An 18,864-nucleotide genomic window follows, 5' to 3' on the forward strand; every position below is an offset into this window, starting at 1 on the left:
CAAATTACATCTGATTCCAGACTATCATCCCTAATTTTGATGTACTCGTATTTCGAAAGCCAAAAGCGATCAGTTCGCCTCCCAAGAAAATACTCACGCAGCATCATTGGGTCTTTGAAGATTATTTCGAAGTACGTGCTCAGCCTAAACTAGAAAAGCGGTCGGTGAATATGCTAAAATTGCTACGACGATTCTGCAACTACGGCAATAGAAGTTTAAGGTGTCGTAACAATTACACGTCTGGACTATTTAAATAAATCTCAAGTTCTCGAGGGCTAGACGCGTGCCTTAGATCTATGTTAAAGGTTTCTAGGAACGAGTATTTGCTACAATATCAGGGATGAAGTTAATGGAAGTAAGTTTATTAACTTTCCAATGGTGAAGTTTATTAGATTATTTGATTGGTTAATTTTAAGTTTCCTTACGTTCTAAGTTATTCCGAATTCAGGTAAACACATATCTCACCCATAATTTGGTCAATTAATTCGTAACCGGGAGCTTCAGCTATGAAATGTAATGTTGTTTTTATTAAATAAGATATAAATATAATATTCTAAATTTAGTTTAATTCAATCGTTATACTCGGTTTTATTCGAAATGATCAAAATTGTATTTGCTATAATTAAGTAGCAATTAAGTTATTGATCAATCGTCAAAGTGGAAAGTTCTATTGATTGAATTATTTAATTTTTATCAGAAGATTAACAGACAGGTGATGTAGAGATCTAATCGCATATAGGTATCTATATCAATGCACAAGCATTGAGATCTACATTTTTGAAAAAAACAATTACCATTGTCTTCTGTACTTACATTCCATACTACTGAAACTGAAATGGATGTGATCTAGGATCTATTGTACCACCAGTATATAAATATATTTTCAATGAGAAATGCTGCTGGTATAAACTAATTTATTGAAAGAAAATTTATATAAACAAATTTATCAGTGGGCTGTGAGCTTCTCCGTGTTCTAGTGGTTCGGCTTTGAATTAGAAGCTCCAGGTTTGATAGTTTCGTCGGGCAGCATGATATCAATTAGTAGTGATATCGGTTTACACTAAAAAATATAACCCTTACTTGGCATTGCTGCATCAATACAAATTTGATCAGATTTATAGAAATTGTAATTAAAACATATTCAAACAGAGATAGTTAGATTATTAGTTTGTCTTTTGAAAAAGTGAAATAATTAAGGTAATTCCTTACAATAGCTTATTGGACACTTTTGGCATTTTGCTAAGTTTTTTAATTACAAGTTCATGTCTAATATCAAATAATTTGACTCAACTTATTTTCTTTCAATTGCAGAAAGTTAGACTAAAAATCTGCTGATCTTATTAACTACTTCTTGCACTAAACGTTGTGTACAATCTTACATCAATTATGGATATTATTAATATTAAAATAAATATCAATTACTTATTGATTTTTGAATATACTGCGTAACTTTCAACACTTCGGAATTTGAGGAAATAAAAATATTCTATATTAGATAGTTCTATTTCGATATCTAAATATACATTTGTAAGCAAGTTTTTCAATTCATGACTCTAGATTTTTATTATTTCCTCTAGAAAAAGCATTATTTTCCGGGATATGACATTTATTATTTTTGTATCTGCCAGTTGTTTTATTTTTGTTCAAAGCTAGCAAATGTATGTATATAATAAATTAATATTTATAATCCATTAAATTCTGTTTGTAGCACGAATACATCCAAAAATTAAAAAAATATTGCATAATAATGGCTGATATTTAAAATTGGATAGAGCGCGGCACAAATGTCCAATACGACATTCAGTTATTATACTGTCTAAATTCTAATGCTAATTAACTACATGAACGAATATTACGCATCAGACAGGTATCGAACTATGATCAGTAAAATTTACAGTGAATTTTTAATTATGGATATGCTTTTTTACTAATTTTCTAAAAATTGTCATCTGTCCCCATAGACATGGTAAAGTAGGATACCTTAGAGACAAACAATATTCTTCTAGACAATCCAATGTTTTTAATTTTAAAAAGACAAAATAATAGCTTCATTATTCAAACAATCCGGAATACAAATTTTATAGGCACATTTTTTACAAAGATCACACTGTATATAACCTTGATCTGGTATTTCGTGAGGAATATTCATTCTTATTATTCGCTTTTTTTAGGTGTTCTAGGTTTAGTTGATTCTTTTTACTTTACACATTATATAAAAAATGTTGAATCTATCTCATTACAAAACATCATTGTTAGAAATTATATTCAAGTATTATAAACTAGATTGAAGAGCTCAAAATTAAAAAAAACTACAAAACAAAAATATTATTTTTGTTATGGAAACTGATAGTAGATGGTCATTTATCTCCTAGGAGATCAGCTATCAGATAGTGACCGCATAAGAATTAAGGTAACACATGACCATCTACTTTAAAACTACATCGTTAAAAAACACTATGCTTTATTTACTTTTGAAATAGTGGTGATGAACATTTTTATCCGCGGATCTTCAAACTTCTTTCTACCATACTCAGTAATTAGAGCTTAAGAATCAGCATCAGAGCTTTGATATTTAGTATATAGGCGCAACTGCAATTTAATTCAATTCCCTCTACTATTATCGTTCAGACGCATCTAGTTGCAAGATAATTACTTCTAATATTTGATACAAAATTGCTTTCTGAATGAAATGTATAAGAATCGATATTTCATCAAGTTTTGCAAAAAAGATGAATGCGAGTACGTAAAAGCGTCTGCTCATTCATGCATCTTTGATCAGACGACGTCGCTCACGGGCGATAGTATTTTTTATTATTAGTCGACAATCGGAATTTCAGAATTTAATATTAGGCCTTGCCTATTGCGAACCGTTCTACTGTGATTCGCGATACTCGTAAATCTTATTTTTTATGTTCGAACACGGCTGATAAATGTGTCACACCGAATAACTTTGTAAAGGAATGTATCGCGCATGTGAATCCAGAGATTTTAGAAAGAACAGTTAGGAAGGACTACACAAGAAGTATTTCAAGTTTGCACCAATAATTAGTTAAAAAAGTTATGCATATAAATGCATTATTAAGTGTCTCTATGTGCAAATAAAACTGCAAAAAATAATTAGGTCTATGTTGCATTTTGGGTGGTCCTATGTATATCACCGGAATTTCCTTCCGTGCAGTTGAGTAACAAACAAATGCAGTTGACTACGAAGTTATAAGAAATCCAATTGAATTTTTGTTTATCTATAATATAAAAATAAATCGCAGAATGTGTTAGTAAGCGCATAACTCAACAACGCCTGGACCAATTTGGCCAATCCTTTTTTCAAAATGTCCGTTGAAGTCCAAGGATGGTTTTTACGGCGAGAAATCGAATAATTTCCGGGTAAACCTGATAAACAACCCTTTTCTTTTTTAGTTCGTATTTTCGTATTTTTGCCATCGGATACCAAATATTTACTCAAGTTTTTTTTTTTTTTATTATTATTATTTGAACAGCAATCAGAACTAATGGGTTCTATGAGCTGTTGTGAGTAAGATCTTACAAACTACGTTTGTTTTATTACAGATGGCAACCCAAACAGTTGTCACATCTCTGTATGATAAATTTTTATTACAATCTCTCTAATAGGGCAAGTAAGGTGCAACAATGCCGGGTGAGGGCTATTTTCACTTGGAAACATATTGCTATCTATATTTCCAAACAAAAATCGTTGTCAATGTTGCCTGACAACAGGCTGCTCGAAGTGGGTATCGAACCCGGGACCTCTGAAACAAGTCCCGTCGCTCTTAACCGCTTACCTACGGGCGAGCCCCATTTACTCAAGTCAATGGAGTGTTTTGAGTCTGAATTATTTTACTGTGCTCCAATTCGTATGAAATTTTGAAATTAGGTTTATCTTACTCTCAAGTTCAAAAGTGAAAATAATTTAGACTTTTTTGCCTTTTCCCGGAGGATGATATCTCCCTCAGTGGTGTAATTTCATTTTTTTTAAATTATATTGGTTATCGATAAAAAAAAACTAATTATAAGAAAAAAATGTTTTTCAAAAAAGCAAATACTTATCATTTTATTTAAAGCAGTTGTACATCCATATGGGTGGATCTTAAATGTAAACCATAATAATTTTTAAATAGCAGTATAGGTTATAAAAAAAATTAGAACTTTTGAATTTTAAACATAAGTACAGAACAACGTCTGTCGGGTCATCTAGTTAAATATAAAGCAAATTGATATATTTCATGTAAACCTTAAAATTAATTTTTTTTTAATTGTTGATGACAAAGATACAGCTTAACCAATCACTCACCGACAAAAGGCAAAAATAAAATTTATATGCAGAGATAAAAGCAAAATCGCACTAATATCATACTTTTCTTATAAGAATCAGATTTAATATGTAAAATATAAATTACTCTTTCCGGTTTAACATGAAGTAATATATTATAAAGCATTACATCTATAATAAAGTATGGTTATGTAAAATAAAAATATTATTAGTAAATATTGATCTATTTGAATTAACGAGTTTTTTGCTGTTTTATGACAATAATTTTCGAATAATCCGATATGAATCAATTCAGCCCTAATATTTTTTTTTTTTTTTTAAATTCTTTAACAGCGATCAGAACTTATAAGTTCTATGAGCTGTTGTGATCAATTATCTTACAATTATTATAGATGGCAACCCAAACAGTTGTCCCATCTCTATGTGCTGAATTATTACAATTGTTGTAATAGTGATGACTTTTTACTTCCAAGTGGCATGTTGCCACTACAGCTATGCCCACGAAAGGCCATTTTCACTTGAAATCATATTTGAAATCTATGATTTCAAGTGAAAATTCGGTATCAAGCTGCTTTGATACCGAACCGACCGCCCTAATATTTGACGAGTTTACTTTCACACAGGAAAAGATAATATCATAATTGAAAATTGGATTCCAAAAATATGACTAAATCGGGTTTTATTTTTTTAAGATATATTTCAGTTGGTAAATAGTCAAAATTTTTAAACTCATCCGTATGATATCTGAAAAAAATTACTTTTGATGACTTGATGATTTTCTTATATGGTTTGATACTATTTAGAACAGTCCGGTTCCAAAAAACGGGATTTTGTATAGATCCATTATTTATGTGCAAAATAATTAAATTCTTTCAATATTTTGATTTAAACTTCAATATTTATATTTTTTCCTATTTAAAGATGTTTTTCTGAATATAATTTTTTTTTAATTTAATTTTTACACAGTTTTTTGTAACAAATATTTTATTTAATAATGAAATAATATGAAGAGCGAGAGATTTTCTTTTCAGAAAGCGAATTTGTTCAAGATCTTTTACCATATTTATAATTATGTATTTCATAAATTGCAATTAAATTAATAATAATAATAATTAATAATTAATAATAGAAAATAGTATGTTTTTCCTACATTATTTCATTAATATAATTAGTTCTCATTTTTATTAACTTCCCGTAGGGTAAGTTATAGTAATCGTCCAAAAATCGAAATCAAAAATTTTTACATTTCTCGACGTTTTGAAGGTTTTTGAACATTTTGGCATACTTCAGAAAAAATGGATGTGTGTGTGTGTGTGTGTGTGTGTGTGTGTGTTTTGTATGTCCGCTTTTTTTCGTCCACGTTTTCGGGCGCACGGATCAACCGATTTGAATGGTTTAAAAAACATTCGATTCCTATTGATAGGGAGATGTGCTGATTAGTTTTTGGCAAAGGCAGGTCCAGCCGTTACGGAGATATGGAGCAAAGAGTGCAAAAAATTGAAAGCGAGTTTTTGAGAGAACGGAACAACCGATTTGAATGGTTTAAAAAACATTCGATTCCTATTAATAGGGAGATGTGCTGATTAGTTTTTGGCAAAGGTAGGCCCAGAGGTTTCGGAGATACAGAGCTAAATTTAAAAAAAATGGCAGTTTTTGAGAGAACTAAGCGTCCGATTAAAATGATTCAAAGAACTTTCTGCTTGTTTCAACAAAATAATTGATTTTGGAAAAAAAAAAATTTTGTTTTAATTTTTTTTTCAAAAATTTTTTTTTGTAATTTTGGACTAAAAATTCAAAAAATCACCCAGGCTAAGCACAGTCTAAGCGCCACTCTGGTACAAATGCTTACGCAAGTGCGTTTAGACTGTTTGTGTACTGGAGCACTTTTCCAATTTTGTGAAAATTATTGAAAAATGTGAAAATGCCGCCAATCTGAGCACAGTATAAGTGAAAATGTCGCACAGAATTATTTGCAAATGCGTTTAGACTGTGACTATGCAGGAGCACTTTTTCAATTTTGTGTAAATTTGGCAACTTTTTTTTTTTTTGAATTTGATTCGAAATGAAATGACGATTGTTAATGTTCTGGAGATGATAAATTGATTTATTTATAATTAACTTTCCATAGGGTAAGTAATCGCAAAAAAATCGAAAATGAAAATTTTTATATATCTTCACGTTTCAGAGGTTTCTAAATATGTTGGCATACCTTGGAGAAAATTGATGTATGTGTGTGTGTGTGTGTGTGCGTGCATGTGTGTGTGTTCGGATACAAATTTTCGTCGACGATTTCGGGAACACGGATGAAGCAATTTGAATAATTCAAAAAACATTCGATTCGTATTGATAAGGAGACGTGCTGATTAGTTTTTGTCAAAGGCAGGTCTAGCCGTTCCGAAGATATGGGGCAAAAAGGGCCAAAAACGGTAACTCAGTTTTTAAGAGAACGGAGCGTCCGATTTGTATAGTTCAAAAAACATGTTACTTGTATTAACAAGATGAAGATTTGATCAAATTTTCATGAAGATAGGTCTAGCGGTTTCGGAGATCTAGTAAAAAAAACTAAAAAAAAAATAACATATGGCGGTCAACAATAATCATTAGACATTAGACATATGCATATCAAATTATCAGATATTTTATTGAGATTTTAACAATAAGTATAAGTTTTGTTTACATTCCTATGGGTTCCGTACTAATGTTTTTCTGTTAGACAGCGACGCGGCGCTTACGCGCTTTATTTTTTGTCTCTATGCAGTTAAAGAAGTACGATTGCTTTGAAAAAAAGTTCAGATCTTCCAAAATATGTCAAAATGAAGATAACATTTTTTCCAGAAAAAATTTTTATAAAAAAAATTGTTTAAAAATTTTTTTAAAAAAAAATTTTTTTTTCAAAAAAAAGTAATTTTTCGTCCAATTTAAAATTTCCAAAAAATCTTATTTTTTCGAAGTAAAATTTTTTCAAAAATGTTAATCGTTTTTAAAAAAATAATAATTTTTGGCACGGGAAGTTCCAGCAATTTGCCTTAAGGCACGATGCCTTAATTGCCTTAAGACAGAATTTCACTTACAGCTAGTTATTAATCATTTTCGTTAAAATTATATTCATTTTTATCACAAAACTCAATGGGCATTAGCCAAAAGACACACGCGATACTGTCTCAAATTATAGTTATTGAAATGTTTATCCCAATATTTGACAAACAGTAAAAACTTAAAAAAGTTTGTGATTCTTTCGTATTTCCGTGATTTATAAAGTTTTACGACACGATCGTAAATTCGCGACATCTGCATCCACAATACATAACGACCTGCGATAATATAGGCGAAACTATAAAGATTATGGATGCTTTTTTAGTAGAATGTAATATCATTTTTATTATGAATGCCTCATTCCTCCAATATCTTTACTTATACAAAGTATTCTTAATATTTAAAATTTTATTTAATACATATATAACTTCATTTAATACATATACATACTAGCCATTATCATTTAATACATATAATGATAATGGCTAACACTGCCCTAGAGCTGAGTTAAACCTCAACTCGATTCAGAGAAGAATAGTGTGAGAGATTTGCCAGTTCACACGGCAGTGCCCGAAATTGACTATTTTTAATTGGAATCAAATTTTTTATCTATATTTTTAAGTGAAAATAGACAACGCTACTGCGAAACTTCAGGTTATCCTGGGCTCTTACCTTCACGACTCCGTCCACACGAGACGGTGCGCTTAGCCGTTACATTATAAAACACTTATAATACATATATACAATTTAAATTATTTTTATATACTCATATACTTTACTATTTCATTTAAATTCTCTAATTGGTTTAGTTAAATTCATTGTGATTGACATCATGAACTTATCATGAAGTGGCAAAATTAAGTGTATTGACAATATTTGCTATTCCAATTAAAATTTTCGAAAAAGAATATATATTCTGAAATGTCAAGTTGTCTAGAATATTTTGTATGAAATTAGTGGATATAAGTGGCAATTTTACCTTATGGCAAGTGCCGATGTTTGGAGATAATATACTTAATCAATAAATAATAAAGTATTAGCTAAAATTTTCTACTGTATATGTTGAAAATAGGTCTTGCTTTTCCTCAAAAACTGTTCTAACGTTCTAACATTTTTACATGTATAAAATTTAATTGAATTCAATCCATTGTTAGTTTTGATACGTGAAAAATAACTAGTAGTAATAAATCTTATATTACTCTGCGATTGACGTATATAGTCGTCATGAGCTCAACTCGTACAATATACAACTGCGCAAACTCTTTGATGTAAGCGCCACTGCTAAGTGGTTAAAGTTCATGGCCAGCTTTTATAAAATTTGTATAATATGAATCAAATAATCTAAATCTTATAATACAGTACAAAGTTACGTAGTAGTTATTACTACTATTACAAATGCCCATAGTTAACTTTTATTAATGATCTAGATACGTTTATATATACATATACCAGGAAAAACTAATTTGTACTAATGATAGTTGTTTCTCAATCTAGTTTTCTTACTTTATCTGTGAAGAATATCCTGAGTTTACCCAAACATGCAATGTTGCAACTAAATTATATTGTGATTATAATTAATGATACTTTGTCAACACTGGTTATTTGAGATATATACATAGTTTACTAACTTTACTCATATGAGGAAAAAATAATTATTATGGAATCTGAAGAAAAAAAATTGAATTGTTATGGTATAATGAAAAAAATTAAATTTAAGGGATATAAAATTTAAAGGCCAAAATTACGAGCTATTCTAGTGGAAATACTTATTTATAAACAAAATATATTCTTATGCATAATTAAGTTTTATATTATTCCTTTTCAGAAATATTTACAATGTAAGATATTTACTTAAGGTTCCTGGTATTGTTTCAGACCATCGATTTTCAATATTGATTATCAGAATTCTTCAAACCTGAATAATTGTTTTACTCGGTTTGCAAATCTAATAATGAATATTTGAAAAAAAAAATTAATATTGAGTATTAAAAAAACCTGTAATGATTTTCTTCAAAGAAATAGCATGTAAATCGTTAATGATCGCCAACCAAGTAACTAATCGGGTAACAAAATTGAACAATTTTTAATGTCAATTTAGATAATAATATATAAGTAGTGATACGAGTTATATTGTATATCATTTACATTCGATTACGGATCGATTTACTTCGATAGCTAAAATAATATTTCATGCATGTCTGGTAAAGGAAAACCCTTTCCAAAATCACCACCCAGAATAATAATATCGCTCAATCCTTCATAGTGGCTATGAAGTATGCTAAAATATGTCAAGTCAGGAATAAATTTGATACACCAAATTATAAATCGATGTACTGATGCCTATTTGATAATATAATTTTCAGCTCGACAGATTTTACCCTTCATTAAAACGTCATTAAAATCAGTAATATGTGCAAATATGTGTAAAAGGGTTGCTTGTTAATTGATTAGATTCATAATGCAGAAAGTGTATCTGACAATCTATTATATTAAGTTCTCGTCCAAGTAAAATAAATACGAGATGTAATAGATAGATTTCAACTTAACAATAATATTCCAATTTATTTATATTTTTATTCAATATTATTGCTTGAAATTGCAATACATAACGACAACTACTTTTTTAAAAGAGTAATAATTATATTTTTTCAATTCATTAAAAAAAATTAAGCTTTTACAACATATATCATTATTTCGAAGAAGTTTTTGTTCAAGATTAGTAAAGACATATATAGAGTAAAAAGGTCAACTACTGATATGCCAAAAACAAATAAAGTTAGAAATTTTTTAACAACAATATTTAGAAGTTGAGAAAAAAAGATGTATAATCAGCCATCACTTCGATTCTTACGACGTCGCTGCCATAAAGTATTTTCTTTAGATATTAGTTTTTTGGTTGTGAGCACTGTTATTTAATTTACGATACAGTACAGTCTAAAGTTAAGGTATGCATAACGCATAATTGTTTTATAAGATATTACATCTTGATTATTTATTAACTTCCCGTAGGGTAGTTATAGTAATGGGCCAAAAATCTAAAATGAACATTTTTGCATTTCTCGACATTTTGAAGGTTTCTGGACCTTTTGGCATACCTCAGGAAAAATGTGTGTTTTGTATATCCGCATTTTTTATCCACGTTTTCGGGCGCACAGATCAACCGATTTGAATGGTTAAAAAATATTCGATTCCTATTGATAGGGAGATGTGCTGATTAGTTTTTGGCAAAGGCAGGTTCAGCCGTTACGGAGATACGGAGAAAAGAGCGTAGAAAATACGAATCGAGTTTTCGTAGATCGGAGTATCTGATTTGAATGATCTAAAGAACATTCAATTTGTAATGATTGGGAGAAGAGGTGATTAGTATATGGCAAAGACAGGCCCAGTCATTTCGAAGATACAGAGCTAAATGTGCAAAAAATGGCAGTTTTTGAAAGAACTAAGCGCGCGATTTGAATGATTCAAAGAACTTTCTGCTTGTTTCAACAAAATAATTGCTTTTGGAAAATGAATCGTCTCAAATTTTTAGACAATGACAAATATGAGACAATGTTACAATATTTATTGTAATCTATATGAAAATATTTATTGTTCCTCGATCATTTCTTTACGGTACGGGAGATTCCAGCAATTTGCTTTAAGGCATAATTCCATACACCACTAGTTATTTAATTATTTTTTAATTATATTTAATTATATTTTTGTTTGCTGAGATATTTCTAGTTGTCAACTTGGGGTGATATTATTTTACCATAATAAATTTAAAAACGCTATTAAATATAAGAAACGCGCATGCTGCAATATTAGATGCTAAGTTTCAAAAAAATGGCCCAACTATTTGGACCAAATAATTATGTAAGTATTTCACTTGATAAAAGAAAAAAGTCCGTCGCAAATGATTTCGTTCTAAATTAATCGATCTGCTTTTAGATACAAACAGCTATGTCGTATTATACATTCTATAGTTATGTTTTATGAGCGATAAAACAGTTTTAGGTTTATGCGAAAAGCGTTCTGTACTACACAATCGTCGTCTCTAATCCCTAAAAGTGTAATGTTCTACGATAAGGGTTTATAGTCGACAGAATTTAATTTACAAAGTTTCTCTTAATATAAACAGCCCTTAGCCAGGAGTGCTACTTGGCTGCTCGTTAAAATGACTTTTTAATGACGTGGGTAAATTGTTCAACTATATAGTCAGTAGTATTGAGATGTGTAAATTAATTAATTGATAAAATATTGTTACTAAAATATAAGTTATTTATTTAAATTACATCGAATTATGAAATTTAAACGTTTGCGGTTGTGTTTATATACATATCTTATGTTAATATTGACAACGCATAAATGTATGGCAGTCGGGTAGAGTTTTTCATTAAAATATTTCAAACTGACAAAATTTAATTCCAAATTTTTTTCGATTTAAAATTCATTTAAATTTTCAAAAACAAATTTTTGATAAAAAGCAAAGATTTTATTCGCCTACTCAAAGTAAAACCAAAACCCACTGTTTTTTATTTGACTGAATCCAAGAATGCACAAAATTTTAAACAAACGAATATGTATTTAATTTTGCTCGCGTAAATTTTAATGGTTGACAAAATTTGGGTAACGAAAAATTTGGGGCTTTTATTTATTGATTGTTATTTAATGAGTGTTCTAAATTCAAGATTTTACAGTAAAAATTGAATCAAAATGCCTCGTAGGGCATTGAGAAAAAAATCTTTTACTGTTATTTCACACAGTTCTGACACTTCAGATAGTGAACTGAAATCACCTCCAAGGGTAAATATTAACTTTATTTATGTTATTAATAAGATAATTAAACTTGTCAATCTAGCGTGTATGTGTCATGATCTGTCATATTTTAAGAAAACGTCTAAAAAAATAGTACAAAAGTTTTCGGTATGTATTGTCAATGGCTACTAATTTTTATTAAAGATAGCAGTTTCGGAATTTTGAAGTTAAAAAGCTGAACATTATCGCATAAAAGATTTGCATATTAAGCTAAGATTTTCATAAATATTTTAATGTTGTAATTTTCTCAATAATTTATGATTTTTGAAACATCCTATAGAAGTTTTAACATTGGCCAGTTCAACTGTTTGAATTTACTTAAACATTTTACAATTTCTAATTGCAATCCTCTTTACTAACTGGACTTATGAAACTACAAAAACTATTTCGGGAATAAAAAAAACATGTCTAGAACAGCTTTGATTTTTTTAAAATTAAAATTAAATATAAGATCAAATATAATTAGTGTTTTTTGAAATAGAATAAATAATTTACTCAATAGTACTTATGAAGTTGGGGACACCGAACACTTGATGATTTCTCATCTAAATATATTTAAAACTAGATGACCCGACAGACGTTGTCCTGTACTAATGTTTACAATTCAAAAGTTCCAATTTTTTTTTAATAATCTATACTGATATTGACCATTTAGTTAAAAATTATTATGTGTTTTTACACTACAGTCTATAATACCTAAATGTATATACATGACATCCATTAGTATCTGCTTTTTTGAAAAACATTATAAACCATTTTTTTATTATAATTTGTTTTTTTTATCGATATCCTACGTTATTTTGATAAAATTGGCAAAGGTGTCTAAATTATTTTCATTTTTGAACTTGAGAGTAAGATAAACCTAATTCCAAAAATTCATACAAATTGGAGCACAGTAAAAAAATTCAGACGCAGAATGCTCCATTGACTTGAGTGAATATTCCGTATCCGAAGGCAAAAATATGAAAATACTAATGTTTGTATGTGAAAAAGAAAAGGAATGTTTTTGGATTTTTCCGGCATTTATTTGAATTTTCCTCGTCGTAAGAACCTTAAACATTTCAAATCTTCATTTCATTCAACACATTTTGCGATTTATTTTTATATTAAAAATTAAAAACATGACATTTGACCTGTTTGCCCCATAGCCATGCCATTTTATCCCGTTTGTTAGGTAAAAAGGACCGGGTGACAAGGTTTTAAAGAATAGAAAAAGATTCTTCAATGATGAACTGTGGAAATTGGTCTATATAGAATGATTTTAGGAAGAAGGTTTACTAAACATAGTCAGATAGTTGTTTGTTTGATAAATGCTCGAAGTCTAATTGGACCTTGCTTCCCGCCCTACCTGTAATGGTATCATAGAGCTTTTTTATAATTATTCATTAAATTTATCAGTGTATTTCCCGCTTCATTCTTAAAAAAAAATATTGCTCATTTTTTGTTTTGCATATATTCCATTAATATACATTTTTTATACAAAGTCATTCAGAAACATTTTAGGTCAGACTTATTTTTAGTTAGGCCTCAATTTAGATCTTATATCTTTTACCTGAAAGTATATATTCTATTACTTTATATTAATATTTTTTTTAATCCTTCCACAGAAACAGCATCATAAAAACACGCGGAGTGGAAAACACTTATGTGATGCATGCAGATCAGTATGTGACTCCGAACGTTTTAACAGAAAACGTCGTCGTCCTGATATGTGGGACTTCGAACGTCGAGTCACCGAAAGCTTGAAACGTGCCAAAAGGCACATCAGCAATATGTTTAAACAACATGTTCTTTGGGCCATGCAAGACAGCGTCGAACGGTAAGTGATAAACATATTATTAAATCATATTATTAAAACTCGGTTCATGGGCCATTATTTGCGTGAACATTCATTTCATTTCTAAATATACATCATCTAAAAGTACAAGCAACTTTATATATTTCACATGTTAATTTTTTGTAAATTTATATTGGTTTCTTAATCGCCTGGAAAAATGATATATCTTCCATTCTCTTAAATTGAGAAGGTCTTATAAGGTCCTTAAATTCCCTAATAAAATAAATTTTTTATGGTAACACTATGCTGCGGGTCTATATTGGTATTCGTTAGTAGTAACAAACTGTTGAAAAGCTATCGGTTTGCTGTGCGATCAGGCGTTTCACACCCGAAACCTAACTTTATGTATGTGTTATCAAAAAGATATCAGAAAGTTGGACTTATGATAAAATTGTTATTTAACGTTTGTGCGTTTTCTAGATTAGATCATCTATCTAAAACGCCTGATTGCATAGTATCCACGTAGCATTTGACAGTATTTAGTATCATTTTATATGAAAAAATGCAACGTAGCATAGCTTTACCATAACATTGGTCTCTTACAGCAGAATCGGTACCTTGTTATTGAATTTTGGTTCATGTTACATCAGGTACTTGGATCTTCATTGTCTATAATTAAATATATACCTATTCTAAAATTACAAACTACTTAAGTCTTTTTTTGTAAATTTACCAAATCTCTTAATCGCTTAGAAAAATAAAAAAAAATCTTTTAGCTTTAAAATTTCAACTTACCCTAGCTTTGAAATAGTCCCTGCTTTGGCAAAGTTTTATTACATATTTATAATGATAGTATACCTATATTTATACTTCACTACAAGTTTTTATTAATTTTTTGCCCAACATTTAATTCAATAATTCAACATGAAATGCTGATATGTTCGTACAGCAAGTTCCCTATATGTACTAGCAACTTCGTTAAAGTTAGATCATAACTGAATACAAACATATTTATATTATTTTCACCTATCATTGTTTTGCACATACTTAATCAAGATACTTTTCTCCTCATCAAGTAACTTTCAGCATCGCGATTTCTTATTTAAATTCACAAAATTTGTTATTGCTTCAACAGTCTCTAGAATATTGTTGTTTTTCAACATTTTTTTATATTGTAAATATTTTACTTCAACTTCTTTCATCATGGGTCTCATGATTGAGTTTATTTAAAATTTAAGAGTTGAAAAATCATAACCCTTAAGTATTGACTGTTGAAAAAAGCTGACCATTATGATTTGGGAACCTCTAATTTTATATTTGAGTATTTGGCAGACAAATTTTATTTATACATATACTGGTTTAATTATTGCTTATATTTTATGCTACATAATAGAGATGGTAACTCGCTCCGGAGTTACTGCGATTTGTTATGTACAACTTTGTATACCAGTAGTTTGTTGTGTACAGAAAGATGGAATCTCCTGCCCATTGACCAATATAGTTCACGCAACTTTTCCTCAAGCTGTTGCCTTTTCTTTTTCATGTGAATTTTCCAATTCAGTTTGCGGTCCAGATGCATGCCCAGATACTTTACGTGTTCGACCTGAGGGAGTTCTGTTTCATTCAAAAAATCTGTTCACATACACACAGACTTCTTCCAAATTTGGTCGCATTCGATTCAGAATGGCTTGAAACACCGAGAAAAAACTAGCGAATCGGATTTTTTTATGAAAACATAAACTTCTCCTTCGGGATGAAAATGACAAACCATGATTTTACTGGAATCCGTTTTTATAGATGTATAAAATAGTCTCTTTCTAGGCTTTGCATTTGGTTAGTCTCTCTGCCACTCTTTGATGTAAAAAGGTTTTTGATATGTAGGTGAAATAATTTTTCAGCGTAATTAGTGTACTTTTAATAGCATTTGTATTGATTTTACGAATACGAAAAAATTCGAATAAAATACGTAAACGTGAGCTTTTTAAAAATCTGAAGCAATGCTTACAACCAATGTCCTAATAGAAGCCGTTACGTTCGTCGACGAGCTTCCGGGCGTAGACCTCATCACACCAGGCGAGGTTCCAGAATTAGCGGCCGAGTCCATCACCGCGACCGACGGCAACGCGAAAAACCCACTCAGCGGCGCGTGAGACATCACAAGTCCGACGCTCTCGAAGAGCCGGAAAGAAAAGATGAAAGTACAGAGATCAAACCCGTCAATTCCGATCAACAAGTCAGTATATTCATATACAGTTCAGTTGAGTTTGAAATATTATGTAGATGGTTTTTTACCCTAAAGGTATTTTACATTTACAACATTTGTTTCAATTTATATGAATAAATTGGATTAACAGAAAAGAAAAGCTTTTAGCCATTTTCCACAAAAATTACAACTTCTTGTTTTTTTTTTAAAAAAAAGAAGCATAATAAAATAAACAACAATGTATAAGAGAGGTGAAAAAATTGCAAGATACATAGTCATACATAGTCATAGACAATACTTGGTTGATACAAAGTTATATACAAAATATTTATTAGGCGCTATAATAGGGTCGTAAGCATAATATACTTTGTTATATATAAACGTTATTTTGATATATAACACGTCTTACGTATCTTATATGAATATATACAAAATTGCATTGCACTATATATAGCTCAACTAATTTTAACTAGTTAATTTTAATTGACGAATATACTCCTCAAGAAAAAGTAGCAGAATTTCATTGTTGACGAACATATTCGTCGTCCGTATAAAACTGTTTTCATTTGATATTCAAATTTTCAATTATATTATATTTATTTATAATTCAATTTAAATTTAAAAAAAAAGGAAATATGTTATAAAATGTCAAGTAGTTCAGAATATTTTGTGATTTTTTGGGATATGGTTTTATAACATATGAGTGAAGTTACATTTTATGTGTAAGACATCTGAGCTTACAGTAATAAATGGTATTTTGTCTGTATTTAGTACGATTTTGTATAAAAACTGCCACGTATCATAGCCTTGCAATAACATTGATCTATTTTACGGCAGCATCAGCCCATAAATCTTTCCTTACATTGTACATATACATAAATATTGCGATTGAAAATAAGAATAGTACCTTCAACAATCCAACTAAAAATATTGAGTGTAGAGTATTGAATTGAAAAGTATAGAGAATATTCTAGTGTAGAGCGATGAATTTTAAGTCATTTTTAAAGTGTCGTAAAAGAAAGCAATGAATGTTTTTACTATCCATTTTTTACCACTTGTTTATTAATATTATTAAAATACAAAACAAAAATTAAAAAATAAAAAAGTTGAAAATTGTAAAAACTGGCAGCTGATGAAGTGGGTGGTCTCAAAAAAATCGGCACCTCAGTTTTGACATGATTTCAGCCCTCCTAGCCATCGGAAACGCAAAAAATAAAAAGATTATTAATCTACAATGATATCGCAATATCCCGAACTAGCAATGAGTAAAAAAATTTTTTTTTACAAATTGGCGACTGTATGAAAAAACGGTGTTTTTTTACTGTTTTTTTTTTAATTTCTCGATTTTTTTAAAAATAGTAAAAATTGGAATTTGGGGATACTCCTAGTTCGGGCTGTAGATAGGTCTATAAACAAGACTCTCTGAACGTTTCAAGTGAATCGGTCAATTAAAACTCGAGAAATCGTGTCAACAGTACTGAAAAAGTCTGTTCTGAGAAAAACGCATTTAAAGTTTTGCCTGAAGCCAAACCAGTATGGAGACCGAGTCAGTAAAATGCCTATATCTCCGAAAATAATTCAAATTTTCGAAAACCTTCTTGTACCCATATTCTTAGATAGTAAGACTTTGAAAATATGAAATTGAAAAAAATCGATGTTTTTTGAATTTCTACACTAGAATACCCCCTTAATTTATTTAATATTAAAAAAATTACATTTTCTTAATTGTTCGTTATAGTCCAAGTTTTCGCACGAATCTGAGAAAAGTACTTCAAGTATAAAAAAGTGTGAAACTGATGACAAAGTAGTACGCACAAGTAAACAACAAGCAGTAGCTAATAAAAAGAAACGCCAAATTATACAAAAAAATCAAAGTTTCTTCATGGATTCAAGAAGCAAAAATAAAAATCACCAAAGGAAATTTGCCAATTCTGGAGTACGCCATATGGACAATGAAGTAATTGTCTTAGATTTCTGTTTTTAGAAAAGATAAATAATATTAATGCCAAAGGTATTATAAAAAATTATAGGGCATTTATACAGCAATTAAAATAACTTAGTTTAAAGGTATATTTATGTTAGTACACTTGTCCTAACTTCTTTTACTATAATTCATGATTAATCGGAATTAATGGTTTATTAAATTAAGCCTTAACGCAAAATTTGGAACGTTAATTGAATAAATAAATTAAGAATTAAGAACGAAATTTAAGTTGAATAATAGTACATTTGTCTAACTTCTTTCCTAATTTATGATTACTAGGATTTATAATTTATGATTAATAGGAATTAATATTAATTGGTACAATATATTCATATCTGATACATTTACAGAAATGTGTACCTAAACTTCTATTAATTACATTGAATTCGTAAATTTGATTTTATGTACTCTCAAGCAAAGTTCACTAAATATGTATATCTTAAAATACAGATTCAAAATTTTTCATATTATAAAGCTCACCTTGTCATAGACACCTCTCTTTTTTTTTTGAATGATGAAGATATAACTTTTTAATCTCTATTTCCAAAAAGGTAATAGTAATCCACGATGACAATTCTAATCAAAATCTCGATTTGACAAAACGTAAGAAAAGTATGAGGAGCGGTGATAATGTTTCTAAAACTCCAGATAAATCTCCTGGTTCATCTGCTACATCTTTGGAACCTCAGAGTGCCCAAAACTCAAAAGACTCAAAAACCTCCAATTCCCAAAAATCAATTGGCACCGAGACTGTTTTCGATAAACCGACTTCTCAGCAATAA

At 29.5% G+C, this 18,864-nt stretch overlaps 1 protein-coding gene across 1 annotated transcript; it reads left to right on the forward strand.

Annotated features, from left to right (window-relative positions):
- Positions 1 to 228: 228 nt before the first annotated feature.
- LOC113385731 lies at positions 229 to 18,864 on the forward strand. The gene is made up of 5 exons (XM_026623570.1): positions 229 to 355; positions 13,726 to 13,937; positions 15,918 to 16,128; positions 17,837 to 18,055; positions 18,634 to 18,864. The coding sequence occupies exons 1-5, from the start codon at positions 341 to 343 to the stop codon at positions 18,862 to 18,864; spliced, it is 888 nt and encodes a 295-aa protein (XP_026479355.1). The 5' UTR covers positions 229 to 340.

Source organism: Ctenocephalides felis, unplaced genomic scaffold (genome assembly GCF_003426905.1).
Source record: "Ctenocephalides felis isolate EL2017-DRISC unplaced genomic scaffold, ASM342690v1 CF-g0.4_SCAFFOLD_03571, whole genome shotgun sequence".
NCBI lineage: Eukaryota > Metazoa > Arthropoda > Insecta > Siphonaptera > Pulicidae > Ctenocephalides > Ctenocephalides felis.

Excerpts from the sequence above, each read along its gene's own strand:
- LOC113385731 (XM_026623570.1), top strand. Across the intron at positions 13,938-15,917 it reads ATGCAAGACAGCGTCGAACG|AAGCCGTTACGTTCGTCGAC; the intron begins GTAAGTGATAAA and ends ATGTCCTAATAG. Across the intron at positions 16,129-17,836 it reads CCGTCAATTCCGATCAACAA|TCCAAGTTTTCGCACGAATC; the intron begins GTCAGTATATTC and ends TGTTCGTTATAG.